Raw genomic sequence first — 20,685 nt, 5'->3', positions numbered from 1 at the left:
AAATGAGGGCTACTTCATCATGTCCAAGACACAACTGTCTACTGACTTTTTAAGCCACCTTCTCTACCCTTTTCTTGCACACAAACCAGAGCTAGGACTTATGCAACTTAGCAAGATACATAAATTGTTCATACCCCTGGATGACTGCCCCTGTGGGCTCATGATCTGGGTATTTCTTTCACAGGACTCCCCGCCACGGGCAGTGGTACGTTAAATAGGCAGTCAACATTTATTTAGAGAAGAGGCTAAGTGGAGAAAAGGTAAAAGTTGACTGCGATGTAAGCATTCAGCCTCCCCAATATCATTCCATGCTATACAGCTGCCAGATTTGCATTTCTCACTCAGCAAAATAAAAGCATGTAGTTAACTGGAATAAAATATTTGCAGAGCCCGCGAGAGCCAAGGCAGGCCCAATGACCAAGGTGTCACTGGGCACTGATTGATCAAGCTGTAAAACAAGAACCATGCATTCGGCAAATTTACATTGTAATATCCGAATGTGCACAGTTGGGGCTAGGCCAGCCAGTACAACCACCAAAACACCAGGGCAAATACAGAAGAGTGTGTTTCCTCACATCCCAAGCTGCCCACCTACATCCCTGCAGCCATCTTGGAGAGGGACAAGAGGAAACAGACATGAATCTGAAAAAAGAGACATTTATTGTTTCAGAGTAAATTTACCAGATTGGACTATATTTAGTTTCACCCCCTGGCAGGTAGGGCTATCAAAGGAGATCAAATTAGTCTTTGCATAGCAGACTAAAATATGATTAACTTTTTAATCTACGCATGGCAAAATGGATATAGTTTTTCCAGAATACAAGGTTACGTATTGATGGACCACTGTCATCTTTCTGAATTATGGACCCCCCAAAATTAACTGTCATTTCACTCTCACTAGAATTTATTTTTCCATTAACACAAAAATTAATCTTTTTATAATCATAATAATGGAAATGCTCATTTTTCCTTTATGTGTTAGAAAATATAAAAAGTAATTAAATGGGTACATAAAAATACATTGAAATAAATCTGTTTTAGTATTTGTAATCCACACCTCTCTATCTTTCAGATTTCATCATAGTTGCCTTCCCTATGCAGCCTTTCCAAAACCTACCTTCCGACCTCACTCCTGAACCAGAGGCACTTGACCCCTCTATTCAGACTTTCTCATATACTCTCCCGTGACCCATATACAGACATACAACTTGAAACACCCCCTCATTGCAGAGGCTGTAGAGGTCTGGGCAAACGAACTCACAGAAGAAATTTCTTTGGAGTCATATAACTTTAAAACACATACATATTATGTATTTGTGTTTGCTTTAAAATAAACATAATATTTTTAAATAGTTCCCTCAAAAGTAATTAAAGTTTTAGAAAAGCATTCAAAAGCCATCTGAAAGGCTCCCATCTGTCTGGAATATCAAAGAGCACAGCAAATTACTCTACTATAGCACCTGTCGCACTGAAAGCGCTTACTTGACTGTTTTACACTTGTCTATCTCTGTGTCCCCAATGCCTGGCACACTGCCAGGCATACAGCAGGCACTCATTAAATGGTTATCTCATACAATGGTCTTCAAGAGTAGGTTTTATGGGTGAAGTGAGGACACATTGCTTGGTAGAAAGGATCAACTGTGGTAATTCAGAAGAGGGTGACTAGGAAGTTAATCGGCCTTAAACAGAATTAAGGTACATGTAAGTTTTGTCTTTCTGGCTCCTATGTTTCCCCAGAATCATCCAATGACCCAAAGTACCTAATCTATACCTTGCCTATCTTCGTGGCTTTACAACAAAAATTGCATTTAATCCAGGCCTGGTTCTCATCTCTAAGATAGGACATGTTAAATCAATTCAAAGTAAAATTTTAATAATAGACCACTCTGTACATGAATATTTACCAATTTAAAATATTCTCTTCCTTTCATACCTAAGTGTAAGAGTATTACTTCAAGCACAGATAATAGGCATGTCCAAAAGTTATTCTGGGGTAGAAGGTCTTCTAGTGCCCCTCAAATCACAACCCATAGATGCCTCTTCTGCCTCTAGGTACAGCTGGGCCCCATGAAATGCACATTTTGAAAGAAAAATTAACATAAAAGGGCTAACATTTGCAGTCATATTATTCCATCAGTAAAATTCTTCAGCTATTTGACTTTCAGTGAAGTTAATGTGGTCGCCCTTATTTAATTTCTCTTTTTCCTCTAGTTTCCTTAAAAACTTACTTTTTACATCCATTTCTAGGTGCAAAGAAATGTGTACACAATTATCCGTGTGGTTCACAATTCTACAAGTATGGTTTATAGACTTTTCTTTGATTGGATCTTCCTCCACGTTTGCTGACCTTCTAGTGCGGGTTTTTAGATTGCAGGTAACATTATATTCTTCCAAGTGGTCAACTGTAGGAACCACAGTGAAGTTAAAATGTTGACAAGGCGAATGAAAATCATTTGCTTTGGCTTCCATTGATCCACTCATGATAAGAACTAGAAAGAGATTATGAAGATGTTATTTGCAAAAGAGTAATACATAGTAAGTAAACGTGTACAATTCAAAACTAAAATTACCTCCTTCCTATACAAAAAAGTAGAAACAAGAAGTTACCTGCACTAAAAATAATGATTGAGGGGCTCACATTTGTAAGATTGTGAAAACCAGGTGACAGCAGGGTTGTAGTCGACTCAGAGCATCTCAAAGAAAACACAGACATTTCCCTGGTGACTTGTGGAACAGATCTTATTTTCCAAAATTGCCACAATAATATTTCTCATCCCACATTATACTAGTTTGCTAAGGCTGCCATCACAAAGTACCATAAACTGGGTGAATTAAGCAATAGAAATTTATTGTCTGATAGTTCAAGAGGCTAGACTTTTGAGATTAAGGTATTGGCGTGATTGCTTCTTTCTGAGGGTAAGCTCTGTTCCAGATCTCTCCCCTGGGGTCTGGAGGTTTGCTGGCAATCTCTGACCTTCCTTGGCTTGTAGAAACATTACTCTGACCTCTGCTTCCATCTTCACTTGGTGTTCTCCCTGTGTGCATGTCTGTGTCCAAGTTTCCCCTTTTCGTGAGAACACCAGTCATATGGGAATACGGCCCACCCTAATGACCTCATCTTAACTAATTACATCTGCAATAACCCTATTTCCAAATAATGTCACATCTGAGATACTGGATGTTAGGACTTCAATATAGTTTAACCTATAACACACACGTTAACCTAAAATGTTGCCACTATACCATAAATAGGTGGAGCCTAATGCGTTTCCCTTTAAATCTGGGTGGGAGTGTTTGTGACTTGCTGGTAACCAATAAATGCAGAGGAAGTGACATTGCATGGTGAGGCCAGAAAAGGTGAAGCAATTTCCACCTTGTTCTTTGGAATATAATATTGGAGCCTTGCTCCATTATGCAACAGTTCAACAACTTACGGCCATCATGCTGTGGAAGCCCAAACTAGCCCAAGTGGAAAGACCACATAGAAAAGTTCTGAGAAAAACTGAAGAGAGAGAAATGCCCACCTGCCTTTAGCTGCTTCAGTCCCCCTCTGCCTGAGCCCCAGTCACTGTCTAATTCCAACAATCTGGAACACTCCAAGCTAGAAATGCCCAGTTAGGCCCATTCTAAATCCCTGACCCACCAAAAAAAAACAAACAAGCAAACAAAAAAACAGAAATAATAAAATGATTGCTGTTTTTTTTAAGCCACTGAGTTTTGGAGTGATTTGTTACACAGCCATAATGACCGGGATAACTTGTCAATGAACTGTTTTTACTTTTAGTGTTAAATAATCCTTTAACTCACATGTATGTGAATTACAGTGGCATTTCGATGGATTTTAAGAATAGATATTTTGCTTTGGATAACTCAAAGTAAACCAGTGAAGAGTAATATCCCAAAGCCTTGCAAGTCACTCATCAAAAGCTACCCCACTGAGTGCTCCAATGCCAGTAAACTGAACTTTGGAATATATTTTTAATAACTTTTTAACAGAATAAGGTCATTTATCCTTAACAAATTTTATTCTCACTTTCCCTTTGCATTTACCTTTTGAGGTTTGTTCCTGAGAAATCAAATCCACATTTCCTTTGGACTCACAAACCAAACATAAGGAATACATTTTAAATTCACTTATGATGTCTTGGCAAATCCTGGTGAAGTTTTGAAAGTTGGAGTGATTTAAAAAGATTCCCATCAGAGTCTGAGTTTCCCTTACTGGTTGCAGAAAAGTCATGAAAGAAAAATTTGAGGAGAGTGAATAGGTGAGATTAGGTTGTAAACACACTTCCAGACATGATAGCTCCAACATGTTTCCTATGAAGGAAAAACAACAAAACAAAACAAAACTTTCATTAGTATGAAATGTTGAGGTTTGGGCACTCAAATAAATATACAATAAGCTTCCAGTTTTTCTTAGGCAGATTCTTTGGATTCTTTGTCATTCCAGCTTATCAGTGACAAGACTTTGTTTTCCATGAATTAACAATATCTATTCCATTTAAATATTTCTTTTAAAAATTTGACAACATTCTCTATTAATTTTCAGGGAACAGAAGTCCTTACAGAGCAGTGCTTGAAAACTAGCATTTTAACCATTCTCTCTTCTGGGAAAGTTTTAATGGACAAACCTTAGGTTCCTCTGAATTCATCTGTTCTAAAATAGAGATTCAAGTCAATTTCACGGAGTTGAATAAGGAATGGAAAACTTGAACAGTATTTGTATGAGTTTCCAAAGGCTGCTGTAACAAGTTACTACAACCTTGGTGGCTTAAAACAAGAAATTCATTTTTTTAAAGTTCTGGAGGCCAGAAATTCAATACCAGTTTTACTGGTCTGAAATCGAGACGTCCACAGGACCACGCTCCCTCTGAAGGCCCTAGGGCGGAATCCATTCCTTCCCCCTCTTCCACCTTTCTGTGGCTGCTGGCATTCCTTGGCTTGTGGCTAGATCACTCCAAACTCAGCTTCTGTGGTCACATTGCCTTCTCCTCTGTTCTCTGTCTTGTACTCTTCTGTCTCTGTCAGATCACCCTCTGCCTCCCTTTTATAAGGACACCTGTGATTGGATGTAGGGCCCACTAAATAATGCAAGATAGTCTCCCCATGTGAAGATCCTTAACTTAATCACATCTGTAGAGACCCTTTTTACTTACAAGGTCATATTTATAGAATCTAGGGATTAGCACCTAATATCCTAGGGTGGACATTATTCAACCTACCTGAACCTCCAAAGATGAAATTTAATAGCGTAACATAATTTTTATTTTTGTCTGAAGACAAACATCAAATATGGAAATGATGGTATACTAGAAAGAATACAGGAGTTCAAAAGACAAAGACTAATGCTATATCGGCCAAGAAACCTGGACAATTTACTTAATCTCCGTGACTCTCATCTTCTCATCAGCAAAATAGAGACAATAACTCTAGCTCCTACTAACTTCATGGGTCTATAGTAGCGTCAGGTGGTATTGTGCATATGAAAACACTTGAAATTTGTACAAATGTATATTATCTAAAATGCAAACCCATATTCCGAAGTAAAAATTAAAAATTTATCCTTCATTTAGGTTAGAATTATCTGTGATTTAATTTACACAAGTAATTAAAGCTCACGATATAAAAATCGGGAATCCCTATTTAGCAGTAATGATCAATTAAGGAATAGGTAACCTCTCTTTCAGACATTTCCAGTCGAACAGTTATTTGCTAGTACAAGAAAATAACCAACATGCTCAATTTCACCTTTATGTGTCTTTCTGTGCCATTTCTCATATAATCATATAGGGCAAACATATTTTTTAAATTTTCTAAATAATGTGAAGCACGACAATAGAATTACTCCATTTTTTAAAATGACCACTTCTAGTCGTACATCTTGGTTCAAACTTCAAAGAAAATCAAGCTATTAAATTATATTAAAGCATTTTTTCACTTGTGGAATTCATATTTAATAGTAATTCCATACATGTTTCATTACTGATTTTATTTTTAGTTAATAAATTAAAGGTTCATTACCTTCTACATTTGAAATTGCTTCTATAATAATGCATATGTGATTTCCAGCTATAAACACATTTCATACTTGAGTTACTATAAAGGTTTATGGTGGGGAGATGGTATTTTACTCAAATACACAGTTTTATAATGTCTTACTATATCTATAAACACAGTTGTAATAAAATAATAACTAATCTTAAAAAAGATTGTCTTCAATAATGATGTCCCAAGAGGGAGACAGAAATGCACCATCTGATTGAACTCTATGAGCTTTTTTATATTACTAAAGCACATGAAAAACTTTTTTCTTGCCATTTTTCCATTTTCCTTACTGGAATTTTTCATCTTATGAAATTTTCAACTTTTTGAATTTATATTCCTATGATATGACCTAGAAGGGAGATAGAGAAATTTTTACTGTCAATATTGCAGTCTTATCCTACAAGTAACCACTGGGCTCTCTAGAATTGATAATATATCCTTTATATTTAGCTATGAGATCATTTTATAATGGTTTTTAAACAATTATTTTTAAACAATTCAATTGGAAAAGAAATAGAGGCCATATCCTTTCCTGGTATAATTTCAAGAAATAATTGAATTCTACTCAATCATTTTGGTATCAGGTCGGCTATATTCTTATCTCTATAAACAAATATTTATGAATTTAACTACTGCTAGTAATATTGCTGAGAGTTAGATATCTAAAGTCTCGCTCCCAGAGATAGAAACACATTTCAGAATTACTCCAGCACTAAGGTGGCAATCTCTCAGGGTACAGTATTCTATATATATGGAATACTAAATGGAATTAAGAAAATACATCACAGTGTAGGACAAATGTCCGAGTCAATTATTTTTGTTTTTAAGAAAAGCAACGAGTAAGACTAAAGAAACATGAACTATCTTTATTTTCTTTTTAACTTTTATCATAAACATATATATAAGCATATATAAAATGTATTGTGCTGGTTAAGGAATAATCAAAATAAACACCATGTATCTAGCACACAGATTAAGAAACAGGATATTAGCAACATCTTTGAAACACTTGATTCCTTCCCATTCCTACATACTTCTTCTTTTCCAGAGGTTACCACTATCATGAATTTTGTATTTATCACCCCTTTGCTTTATCTTAGAGTGTTTCCAAAATGTATATATTCCTAAATAACATTGTTTCATTTAGCATATTTCAGAAATATATACATATATACAGAATATACTGTATTCATCTATGCCTTGCTTTTTTTGCTTAATATGTTTTAGTCATATTGCTGCATATAGCTGTAGCTAATTATTTGTGGTATTCATTTGAATAAATATACCACAATTTATTTATTCTTCTGACAGAGAGCATTTGGGTCGTTTCTATTTTTTGCTGTTTTGAATAATGCTGCTACGAACTATAATTCTAATACATTGCTTGTGGGAATGTAAAATAGTACAACCACTTTGGAACACAAATTTTTTTAAAAAATTAAATATATTTAATACTTGCCATATGACTTGACAATTCTACTCCTAGGAATTTACACAAGAGAAATTAAAGCATGTTCACATAAATACCTGTCCATGAATTTCATGGCAGCTTTCATAGCCAAGTTTAGTCACCTTTTTGTGTCCACATCTTATGCTTTGGCTTCTGTCTCTCTCATACAACCCAAAGATACTGAGACTCAAGGCCACCAGGAATAGAGCGATGTTCCTGAAGTGACCAATTTGTTCACTGTTGCTTATCCATCTGGATTTGTAATTTCTAGCCATTTTCCCCCTTCGAGAGTTTTCTGATCAGTTCAGTTAGGTTTTTTTAAGTTTTAAATGTTTTATGTCACATTTTATATTTTTGTGCTACCAGTGTTTTTCAAGTTATGACTAAAAGAACAGAAGTCTCAACCTTCTGTTGACCTCCAAAAATAAGAGAATTTATAATAAACCTTCAATATTTGACAGACAAGAAAAGCTCCAGAAACTACTATATATCAAGTCATATTTTCCCAATACCTAGGTATTCCTTTGTTAAGTAGTTGTCAGGGAACTTTGGAAGAAGCATGTGTTATTTCAGACAATACACTTTCGAAATTGTTGCTTCAGGATATTAAAAGTAAACTAGGTAATATAAGAAATTTTTGCCACTAGAAATACAGCTAGTGCAGTCATTTTGGAGCAGTATTTGGTAGTGTTTTACAAAATTAAATATACTCAGCTATTTCACTCCAGGTAGTTACCTGATAGAAATGGAAACCCATGTTCATACAAAGACTTGTACAAGAATATTCATAGCAGCATATGTATAATAGCCAAGAACTAGAAACAGCCCAGTGGCTAAATGGACACATGTGGTGCATTGCTACAGTGGACTACTTAGCAATAAAAAGAAGGGAACTATTGGTGCACTCAATGGATGAATCTCAAAAACATTATGCTAAGCTAAACGAGCCAGACAAAAATAGATACAGTGTGATGATTCCATTGATATGAAGCATAAGAAGGCACAAAACTAAACTATGGTGGCACTGCTCAGAAAGCTGCCCTGGGGGCGTGAGGAGATTTGACAGGAAAGGGCAGGAGGGATCTTCCTGGGAGTGATGAAAATCTGTATCTTGTATGGGGTGGTAGTTACATTGGTGCATACAATTGTCAAAATTCATGATACTGAACATTTAAGATCTTTCCATTTTATTGCAAATTATTCCTTTAAAAAAATAGCCAAAAAATAAAACATTGCCATCGTTTCCAAAGATCTTTCATCACTCTTGGATATTCTGTAGCATAATTCAGAAATTTAAAAATATTAGCTACCAGGATAGGAAAGAGTTTATGGTTTCGCTGTCTGATTTGCAGAGACATTGGTTAACAGATGTTGTTTTCGTTTAGTCACAGGTCTGCCTCTGTTGACAACTGGCATAGACTCAAAAGAGTATCAGTTTCAGTAGCAAAACCTTAAACAATTATATTTCCATTTTGGGTCCAATCGTTGATGCTTCTCTAGTAATACTGAGTGGGAAAGGGTAAAAAAATACATTGCATATGGATGATACATCCATGGTGTTAACCAGATCGGGAATAGGAGAGTCTAGAAAGGATATGGATTTGCTCATAGAACATTTGGGGAAGACAATTTAAAATATTTTCTGGGGGCAAGGAGCAAAGTTTTGGATTACTTGGTAGCAGTGCATAAATGGCAGGTTTGGAACAGAAAAAAGAGACTGCTGGTTTTACTTGCCAAACAAGCGAAGGCACTGTACACTATGAAATTCTCCATGGGGAAAAAGAAAAGTGGTAGGAAAATGACTCAAGGTAAAGAGACACAGATATTTTAAGTAAAGATTCTGTGAAATAGATTTCACAGCCTGCACAACATAAAAGTTCTAGGTTTGTGATGACAGTTTGCATTTCAAAAATGTAAGAGGAGGATAATAATGCCTGGCCTGCCTAAATCAAAAGATGGTTGCAAGGATCAGATGAGAAATGCTTCCTTTAAGAATGTTTTACTTTGCAATATGACTCAGAAAATTCACTCAACAAATACTCATTGAATGCCGCCTAATGTGACAGGTACTGTTCTAAGTGCGTGAAATATGAGCAAAGCAGACAAAACCTCACTTTTATCGAGCTTACATTCTATTTGGAGAAATCAGGCAACAAAAAAATATACACAATCAATAAGTAAATTCTATAGGTGATAAAGTGCTATGAGGAAAAGAAACAAAGCAAGGTAAAGGGGAGATAGCTTACCATATTAATGTTTTAGAGAAAGTCACTTTTTCTGTAAAAATAAAGAAGATATGGAGAGAGAGCATTGATCTGCCACTGCAATGAGACAAAGAGAAAGCAGCCTAAGCAAGGCTTGCTGGTATCGAAACCTAATAGATGGGAGAAAAGGCCAGTTCTGCCAAAGCAGTGAAAAACATTATGCTATGCAGCATATATATATATATATTTTGCCAACACATTGTCTAAAATATGTATGTAAAAATATTGTGTCCATTTGTAGCCATTCTAAAACTAAAGATTCACAATATTCAGTAAGAAAGAAAATCTTACAACAAAGTTGTCAGGGAACTTGGGAAGAAACGGATTATTTCAGACAATTCATCTAGTTATATTCCTTCTTTCTGAACATTTTCAGAATAGTCTGTTGAGAATGATGCCTAACCATGAATAAGTTGAAATATTTAATGAGTTTAAATGAATTATACATAAAAGTACTTGTTATAGTGCCTAGTACATGTATAAGTATTTGTTAAATTAAAAAATTTAAAATAGTCATAAAACTATGTCTTAAACCTTACTACTTAGTAAATTTTTAATGAGCCAGTCAATATGAGGAAAATAAAGTGCCCATTTTTGAGAAGTAGGATAACACTTTCAGGCAAATTAATTGCAGTCACCCTTAATAACACTGTATTTTATATTATAGACATAAATAATGTGTACAAATGCTCATATACTTTAGGATTTAATTCATAAGTAATTAAAGTTCCTTTATCCTTTGTGTTCTTCAATTTCTCTGCTCATTGTACTACTGTTTTTATCAGAAAGTGTAAAATGGAAGGGGAAATGGAAGCTGGTAAACATAGTTTGTGTCAGTTAGACTTTTCAAAGTAAGCAAGGAAGTCAAAACAGCTTCATGAAATTAGGTTGGTGGTGTTTTCACCTGTACTATTCCTGTCCCACGTTGCCACAAATCATCAGGAATACACTCACTATAGTTCCTGCTTTCATGAATTTCTGAGATATTTATATGAGTACATTTTATTTGAAAATCAATAGCAATTGCTTTTCTTAGAAAGTGCTTCTGCAAGCAGGTAAGAAGAAATATTAGGTGATCAGTAGAACTCTGACAGTTATTTCTCTTCGCAATAAAAATGGAAGGACTATCTTCCCCAGTCAGGCCTAGGAACATTCCCGTCGCGCCTCTTTACATTGCTATTTTAGTAATTACAGTATCATATTTAATTATTTACCAGTCAGTGTTTCCCCTGACTGAAAACTCCGTGAAGGTAGAATTGCCTTTCATTTTTATAGCCCCGGGTTCCTAGTATAGGCAGACACTTTTCAAGTGAAAAAATAAATAAATAAAAGATCACTGAGATTTATATGAGTTAACTAGGTCTCTCCTCTCTTAAACATTGTAAGTCCAACGAAAGCAGGTTGATAATCTTTTGTTTGGTGTGACTCAAATCCCTTAATTGAATCAAAATATATCCATTCCCTTTTATATCTCCATTATCTGCATGCAATATAAGTATATCAAATCATTACATTAACTACTGTATCCTAGGATGATGAGCTGCCTTTCACATAAACTGAAAGTATTAGAATAAGCTCTCTTGCCAGTGCACACCCAATGCAAACTCATTAAAACTCCCAAACACCATTGAAGACGTTTCTCTTCTTTAGTAAATTTAGACTAAATAGCTAATACTGTGTAATTATGATAATTGAATATTCCAAGTAATGATTATTCAGAGACTCGGATACATGCTTGATGAAAAATGATCAAATACAGTGCTCTATTTTTAACACGGGCCTTCAGAGGGTTTATTATTTTGAAATCAAATCTATTAGACTTCTTGAATACATTATTCCTCATTAAGATTCCTTTTGAATTCATTTGACGTGTCAAAGACAGGGTATCAGTGAATAATTTATAAGTAAAAATCATTTATAATATTTATCTTAGAAATTAAAGTGACTAGAACTTAAAAAAAAGGAAAAAACTACACAAGAAAGTGATAGGGAGGGTGAGACTACACAGGAGAATCTCAAGGTTAATTTTAACACTTCTAGAACACTCTAAGCTTATCATCTAAGTAATTTTACCAAATACTTTATTTTATAAAATATACTGGTGAACAAATCAACTCATGTCATAAGGCAACTATTATTGTGATTTAAAAATTACTTAAAAAAAAATCAAACCAATTATGTGCTCTTAGTTTAATCAACACAGAACTGAATAAAATGAGGTGATATGAACTTATTCCTGGTGATCCATAAATCATTATAAGAATAAATAAATAAAAGCATTATTATTACATGTGTAAAGCATTTTGCCTAATAACCAACTTTTTGTTTATGGTGGCTCTGTGCAAAATTCCTTCTACCATAAAGTGACATCAAGATAAGATGGTGGTTTTCAAACATTTTTGTTTGTAGGCCCGAAGGAGGTTTCCTTTGAAACAAAATTGCCAAATAAGTTTATCACCCCAAAGAGTCCAAGGACATGTATACTGTTCTTGAAACAGGAAAAGAGAAATGGCTATTTTAAGTCTGAGAAATGGCTATTTTAAGGCAGAAAAGGTAGTACAGAGAGCTGAGGTAATCAGTTATGATACCAAGAGAACAAAAATTATTACCAATCATGGTAGTCACCAGTTTTCATAAACACTAACCAGTAGTTAGCAAATAGTTTCTTAAATCTTTTTTAGGTTGATTACCTGATTTTCAATAGATCCAATCTGATTTTTAGAGGAGCTAGGTATATCTGTATGACCTGCCTAACTATCAAATGAGCTTACTCTCAGCCCACAATAGTTTAAAAATTGAAATAGGTTATCTCTAGTCCAATTCTAATTGTTCACTTTACATTTTCACTCAGTGAAATAAAGAATTGAAAATATGTGCAATAATTGTTTAATCTAAGTGACATAATGCCAGAAAAACCAAGAGAAATTTGAAAAACTCAATCGTATACAAAATTGTGCAATCCTGATGTTTATTTACCAAAAATATTTTTATCTGGCTACTTAGCATTATGTATATGCAACATTAAATGTTCATTGCAATATGGCATCAAATGTAATTAGCAAAGACAGTGTTACCTAGCCACTTAGCATTATGTATATGCAACAATGATTATTGCAGCAAGTCATCAAATATAAGGTTTTCCCTGATTTTAATCAAGTTCATATAACTTTTTAATGATAGAATACAGCATTTTCTTTTTACTTTTTCTTCTTATCAATGCCAGGGAGCACAACTGTAATCCAAACAATCACATTAATATATTTTCAAATCTTTTACTGAAATATAAAAATAGTTTAAATTTACATCTATTTATTTTCCTATCCTAGGTTCCAGCAATCATATCACAATACTCTGAAATATCCAGAGTTCATTTTGTTCCATTTTTCTCTAGTTACAAATATTCACACACATACACCTGCTCAAATTTGGATCCATCTTACTCTAATTGTAGTTTGAAAATATCTAAATACTCTTGTTTTTCAAAAAGTAATAGTAAGTTATTGTATGAAATAGTTGTGATGGAGGGAATTCAAGCATTTTTAACATAGGAAATGTTATTTTCTTAATAAAAGAATTCCAGAATATAAAATCATACTTAAAACTGTTTTTGAAGGGAGCTGTTTCAAAGAGCAAAATCATGTGATGAGATTATTGTAAACTCGTGTGAAATTTAGACTACAGATTTTAAATATTTTTTTCAGTTCATTATTGTAGACCACAATAATTAAGTGCTGTGAATAAGGTTATGCTATGTAACAGTCAACTGAAATAGCAATCTCATTTTATTAGTTTTTCAGACAGAGAGCTTCAGCCCATGCAGCATGTATCCAAATGAAGACATTTCCTCTAACCATTAGCTGTCATAATTTTTAAAAATTAGAAAAAGAAAAGATAAATTATAATTACATACTCACCTTTTGGTGTCTTGAAATATTCTGGCAATATTAAAATGAATGCGATCACTATTGTTAAAAGTAATTTAAGGAGAGCTGTTTTTGTCATGTCTATTCACATGACACATGTGTTCCCATCCAGTACATCGATGGCATGTTTCTTCCTGCTTTAAGTTTCATTTCTGTGGTACTGTAAGTTTACGCAATTTACCTCATACTTCCTTTTGGGTAATACTTAAAAAAAAAAAGAGGCCTTGAACTTAGACGTCTTCATTTTGAGTCACTTGACATTAAAAAAAACTGCGAATAAGCACTTTCAAACTATCTTCTAAACAAGATAAAGAAATTATATCAAGAAGCAAAGGGGTCTTTATCTAAATTTGAAGCTATTTTCCCTTGTGTACCAATCTGTGTGAGTAAATATAAACCCACAATATACTTACCAAAAATAAAATGATGAATGTCAGTAGTGTCCAGGTTGTATGGAAGTCATTCATTCATTTACTTATTAAATGATTGTTGACCACTTTTAAGTGCCAGGCAGGCACTGTACTAGAGTCCAGAGTTCATAAAACAATATGTCTAAATGACGGTAAACAGTACAAAATGTAAGGATAAAGACACATGCAAAATTTTAGTTCTACTTTATTACCTTGTATAAAAGTAGTAGGATGGGACTCATTATCATTATGTCTATAAACATTGTGGTTATTGTTACAGAATCCACATTTTCAGTTCCCATTTCAAAAAAAGATCTTTCGTTATGAAAATCCCAGTGAAATAAAGTACTTTGTTTTAGAATATAAATGAAGAGTAGGGAAAAGTCATGGTGAATAAAAAATATGTGCAAACAAATATTTTTATTCCTTTGTTCTTGTTATTGGGTTTTAAAAATATAACGGTACTGGGTATCTCCATTTTCTCCCTGCTCATTCCCTCTTATATACCCACTACCCATCTATTTTCATTTATCTTATGTCTTGTTGTTACCCACCCCACCCCGGGCTTTATGGAACAATGGGTGAATGGGAAGTAGGAGACAGGGATATATTGAATATATTGTGCGCATGTATTGTGGGTATAAATTAACTGTCTTTTCTTCTGCTTGGGTGTGGTGACTTGACAGACAGATGGGACTCATGGGTTAAGAGACTCTAGGCCCTGAGCCTAAGAATAGTTAAAATGGGAGTAGGGATTCAAACATTAGACTTATTTTATGAACAACATCAAGAATCATTCAAAGGAAGAGAAGAATGGATGAGATTTATTGCTTGCACCACTTACTGGACTGAGATATTAGAATAAAGTCTGGAGGCGTCTTCAGTAGAGAGGCTGGTGGGGAAGGGTGGGGGACCTTGTCCCTTAACTCTTGCCCATCTTACAGGTGTCACTGAGTGGTCAGTGGATCCTCTACTCCCCATTTTGACCCGATTTTGATTCCCTCGAACATTCTAACTCTTATTTATGAATGCAAACATTCCAACCATAATTTTATCAATGAAGATGAAATTGATCAAGCAAGTTTTTACTTCATCTAACACTTTTAAGTCAGTTTAATTCCTCAATCAACTCTTTACAAGCAGTTAAACCACTTCTACTTTTTTCCACTTTAATTTTGATTTTATTGACATGAAATTTGTTAGTATCTTTTCTTTTCTGTGAACATCAATGCTTTGGTTCATTTACTAATTATTTTGTCCATACCAGTTTTATTGATTTGTGAATTTTTTTGTGATAGTATTTCTTGCAGGCCTTCTTCTCTGCTTCCCATCCCCTATTACCCAATATGACCTCAGGCTGCTTGTTGTATTCTTGAACCTGGAAGACAAACTTTCCCAGGAGCTCCATGGGTCCTTTGTCAGTCATACGCTGACCCAAGCACTCTGTGCCTGGCTTCGCTGGTGCTGTACAGATCGATGATGGGTGTCAGGAGACCAGTCAGGGTCCCTAAATCCCAAGCTACTGCCTACCTGCCCAGAGGATTTTGGGGACCAGTGTCTCACAACTGGCCTGAAATCTACTTGCTGGACACCATTGTGTCATCTTTGATTTAGCAAATCATGAGAAAATTATGATATACCTATTATATTTAAATCTAATTTTTATCAATGCTTTTGATCATTCTGACTACAGTTACTAACTGCTTAAAGTGTTAGCAGAACTAGCTAATGACAAGTTCCAAACATCCCCTGGGTCAAATCCTCTAAGATTCAATGGCGAGGATTAAAATTGAAGGGTCAAAATATCTCACTTTTTCTGACTGTTATAATGCATCCACTAAAATGTTTTCTAACTGAAATTGCCACAGAAGGAACATCGTTAAATATTTGCCTCTTAAACACTGGCAATCACTAAGATTTAAGAATTAAGCTGCAGTTTCTGTAGGTAATTCAACTTAAAATGATAGTGCCTTAGAAACAAATAAACACAGGTTGTGCTAACTCTTGATTTTATTTAACTTCTAGCTTTATTTTGAAGATAGAACCGAAGCAACAGAACAATTGGAAACAAACCTGGAGTAGACAAGCATCTAGTGGTATGTAAGAAAGAAATTTTCTTTAACAATGTTACTTGTGGCTTTGATTTATATATTAAGAAGGACAGAGATGTAGCAAGCTCTACACCGTTAAGTGTATGACTCTATTGGAACTTAAGGTGAATATTTCTCCTGAGGAACTGAAAAAGCCAAGGCAGCTCCCAAAGCTTGAGAAGAGGGTGAGGGTTCTTCTTGCTGCCTGCTGCTCTTGCTTTGAGGTCCCTCCTTGCATCTGTGCTCTCCTGTCTTTCATACTCCTATACCATCATCTCTCCATCAATGAAACATGGAGACTCTACAGAATAAGTTCTTTCTAAAGATTTCATTTGATTTTAAATAGTCCATACATACATCATAATTCATTTAACCATACTCCAATTATGGCATTTAAAATTTTTTTATATAGCAACACAATGTGAATATTCACGTACATAAACCTTTGCGTTAAGTCTGATTATTTAGTAGAATTACTGAGACAAACAGTATAAAGATTTTTGAAGTCGATGATTCATATAGACAACTGTCTCCCAGAAAATTTGTGTCAATGTACACTCTACCTACAGAGTATGAGAGTGCCCATAGATCACCAAACACTGGTCATTTTATTCTTTTAAGCTTTCTCAATTTGAAAGGGAAAATAAAGTAACTTTTTTTTTAAAATTTGCGTTTATTTTACTTCTTGTAAGTCTGAACATTTTTCATATTTGCTGGCAATTTGAAGTTCTTCTCTTATGAGTTGTCTGTTCATGTCTTTTATTGGAGCATTCAAATCCTTACTGTTGCTTTATAGACCTTTTTCTCGATAGGGAATATACGTCCTTTTCTATGTATGTTGCAAATATTATTCCCAGGTTGTCATATTCCTTTTTGTTTTGTATATGGAGGGTTTTATCCTCCCCAACTATTTTATGACAGAATATAAAATATGTACTTTAAGTAGATTATGTACTTAAAAGTGTATGCTGAGAGACACAGTTCTCCCTCATTGTATTTATAACATTATGCCAAATCATTCATAGTTTACCAAGTAGTTTATTCTTTAATGCAAAATTTACTTGCAACCTGATTTTGTCTATTTGGACTGCATAATAACAAACTAGAAAGCCTGGCCATTTCCCTAACAATGGAAACATCTGACCCTCGAATAACTTGTTAGAGACAGTTTATAATAATGGTAATGGCCCACATATGCATAGTTCTGTTCTACGACTTGCATAGCACCTTCACAAATATTAGGTTATAAAAGGAGAATGCCTCCAAATCTACAATTCCTCACCTATAATGGGCTTCTCCTTCTTCCCTCAATAAAGGAATAAGAGATTACTAAATCTAAAACACAAGGGATTGTTGCTACTGCATTAGTGTTTAACTTGCCTAAGTCATGTATTTCATATTGGAGACTCAGGTTCTCCAAATATTTTAATGTATCTGTACTTCTAATGAAGATTGTAAGTCTTGTTTAAATAATTCTATATTGTGTGCTAGATACAAATTCTTAAAATTAGAGAATCCTTTATTTCAAAGAGCTGCTCTACCAGGAAAGCAAGAGCAATATACTTTAATATATATATAATATATATATATTTCATATATGTATATAATATATATGTGTGTGTGTGTGTGTGTGTGTGTATATATATACATATATATATATATATGTAATATATATATAAAATAACAGCCTTAAAATGATGGTTATATCTAATTTCTATGAAGTTATCTCTTATTATATGAAATATATACTGGTATGTACTTTATATGAGCAATGTATTTCTTTCTTTTTTCTTTTTTGTAACTATCCCCAATCCCTTCACTATATTCTGTACAAAGATTTTTTAGGGGTCAACAAAGCTGTGGTGGATGACATTTATTGAGTATTTACTGTGTGCTATTGCACAATATGGACTGTCATATGTGGATTATTTTTTTCAATCTCCCATTAACTCTCTGATGGAGTTACTATTGTTATTCCAATTTTATAGGCAAAAAATGTGAGGCATAAAGAAGTCAAGTATGTAATGTACTCAAAATCACACTGTTAATAAAGGGTAAAGCTACGCTTCAAAGAATCTGACTTAGACTCACTCCATCCTCAAACTAGGTGGTAACATCTGTCAAGAAGGGTCACTTATAAAATAATAATAGTAAACACAAATATAGCCCTTACCATATGCCAGACACTGCTCTAACTCAGGGTATCTCATAGGTGGTTCTACTGACATTTTGCTCTAGATAATTCTTTGCTTGTAGGGGGCTATCCTATGATTGTAGGATGTTTAGCAGCAGATGCCAGTAGCAACTCTCCCCCACTTTTGACAACAACATGACAAAATGTCTCTGGAGATTCCCAGATGTCCCTGTGGGGGCAAAATAGCTCCCAGTTGAGAATCACTGCACTAAATGCCTCATTTACATTAAGTCATTTTATCCTCACAACCCTAGGAAATAGTTACTATCATTGTTTCCATTTTACTCACCAGTTCTATTCTAGGTAATCTAATCATCCAGAAAGTGACTTTAAAAGACAATTCATAACCGGAATCAGCCTAATTACTTTCAATTGTGTTGCTTGCTGATAAATGTCTACTTTGGCAACACAGAGATGCTTGGATTAACACATTTTGGGGGGGGAAATAATCTCTATTAATGAGGTCTGCCTGAGTATAGAGAGGGTTTGGGAAGTTCCAGTGTCCTCATTTCATTTCGTGGCTTGTTCAACAAATATTTGCTGCATACCTGCACAATGACAGGTATTGTTCCGAACCACAGAGATGAAGTAGCAAAGGAAGCAAAGTTCCTGCACTCACAGGCTGGCGGGAGTGTATATTCCAGTGACAGACAGGAGTCAGATAATGACAATAGCTTATTTTCAGATAATGTTAAGAGTTCTAAAAAAAATGATGTGCGAAAAGAGAGTCGGGCAGGGCACATGTAGGTTTAAATAAGGATGTGAAAGAAGGCCTTGTATATTCCATTTACAAGACATGGGGGAAAAGGCAAAACTACAGGGACCGAAAACATATCAGTGATTGCCAGAGGCTGGAGGTAGAAGGAGGACAGGAGGGAACTTTTTGGGTGATGGAAATGTTATACATCTTGATTATATCTTGATGACCGTAGTGGTTACACAACCTGTAAGCATTAGTCAAAACTCTAGGACTCTACACTAAAAAGAATGGATTTTACTGTAGATAGATTATAACTCCATAAACATAATTCTCGGCACACAGGCTTTTCTTTGACGTTTTAGAAAAGGAGATTGTTGAGAAAGGGGCTGGGATGTTGTTTCTGAGGTTGGGAGTATGCACTAGAGCTTGAACTTCATTGAAGAGAATTCTAGAGAGAGCCTCAGACCCCTCAGCAGGAGACCACAGCAGTGCCCCTGCTTCCGCTGTCAGTGGCTGTGGCTAGGTTGTTGCAAAGAAACCCAGGGCACGAGGGCACGCATGAGGTCACCCCCTTTAGCTGCCTGGTCAGCCAGGCCCACCTGGGAAGTACAGTCAGCCTCTCAGTGAACCAGAAAAGGTGCTCAGCTTTGCTCAGACCACAGGCGGCTGTGGTTCCCTGAGCTGCTTCCTCTTTGTTTACCTCTCCTCTGCGGAACATCTGGTTTGATCGGCCACCACTGTTCAGAGCACTCACTAGGCAGAGTTCACCCGAGGCCTTCGCACACAGGCTTCCTCAGAGGTGTCTGGCCTTCTCCTAAGCAGCCCATTCATGGCTGCTCTGCCTACACTGTCCCCACCCTAATCACCTGCAGCAAGAAGGGCAGAGTCTTGTTTTCACTAACACTAATGGCTGCATTGAGATAGCAGCCTATGCTGGAAAGAACCCATTGGGGCCACTTTCCTTAAAAGGAATATGAGGTAGGTTGTCTGCCCGCCAGTATACTCAGAGACAGGGAGGTTGGGGGTGGGTGGGGAGGGAAACAAGAAGAGAAACCACCCTGAAATGGATTCCTAGGACCATTGAAGTATTTCAGCCTCTGGGAACAAAGTTTCTGACAACTAATTTGACACTGAAAATGCATTATCATGTGAATTCAAATGTATAGACAGAAAAGCATCAATCAAAACATTCTTCAGATACTAGAATATAACAACCTGACTCTAGGAAATTGAGTAAAATCGATTGCTTAGTCTGTAAGTATTCAGTGCAACAGGTCCAATCTAAGATAAAAAAGACTGACTGCGACAAGAAGGCATTTCAACATCAAATTCATTGAATGCATTCCCATTCCCCTCCCCTCCATCTCTAATAAAATCAAGAAATAATATTACCAGATTCAGAAGAACCCCTCTTGCCTACAGCCAGTTCTTTTTATCTGAAACTGGGACCTATTTGACCTAATGCTTTCAGACTCTGAGCAATTGATTTCCACTTGAGTTTACTCAAGAGTCAGAGGTTTGTTCATGGATGGACCTAGAGGGTGTTTATGCTAAGTGAAACAAGTCAGACTGAGAAAGGACAAATATACCATATGATCTCACTTGTAGT

General features: G+C 35.3%; 1 protein-coding gene across 2 annotated transcripts in view; it reads right to left on the bottom strand.

Annotated features, from left to right (window-relative positions):
* TMEM156 (transmembrane protein 156) overlaps window positions 1–13,827 on the bottom strand; it is a 32,670-nt gene extending 18,843 nt beyond the window's left edge. The window contains exons 1-3 of one of the 2 annotated variants that reach the window (XM_033106168.1): window positions 13,674–13,827; window positions 4,051–4,317; window positions 2,229–2,489 (exon numbers count right to left, since the gene is read on the bottom strand). In XM_033106168.1, the coding sequence (XP_032962059.1) occupies window positions 2,229–2,489; window positions 4,051–4,317; window positions 13,674–13,761 (616 nt within the window). In that variant the 5' untranslated portion in view covers window positions 13,762–13,827. The remainder of the gene's footprint in view (window positions 1–2,228; window positions 2,490–4,050; window positions 4,318–13,673) is intronic. The other variant, XM_033106167.1, reaches the window with a different exon arrangement.
* Window positions 13,828–20,685: the final 6,858 nt, after the last annotated feature.

Source organism: Rhinolophus ferrumequinum, chromosome 5, assembly GCF_004115265.2.
Source record: "Rhinolophus ferrumequinum isolate MPI-CBG mRhiFer1 chromosome 5, mRhiFer1_v1.p, whole genome shotgun sequence".
Classification (NCBI taxonomy): Eukaryota; Metazoa; Chordata; class Mammalia; order Chiroptera; family Rhinolophidae; genus Rhinolophus; species Rhinolophus ferrumequinum.
Note: the sequence above shows the minus strand (reverse complement) of the source record. Positions and strands in the feature narration are given on the sequence as shown.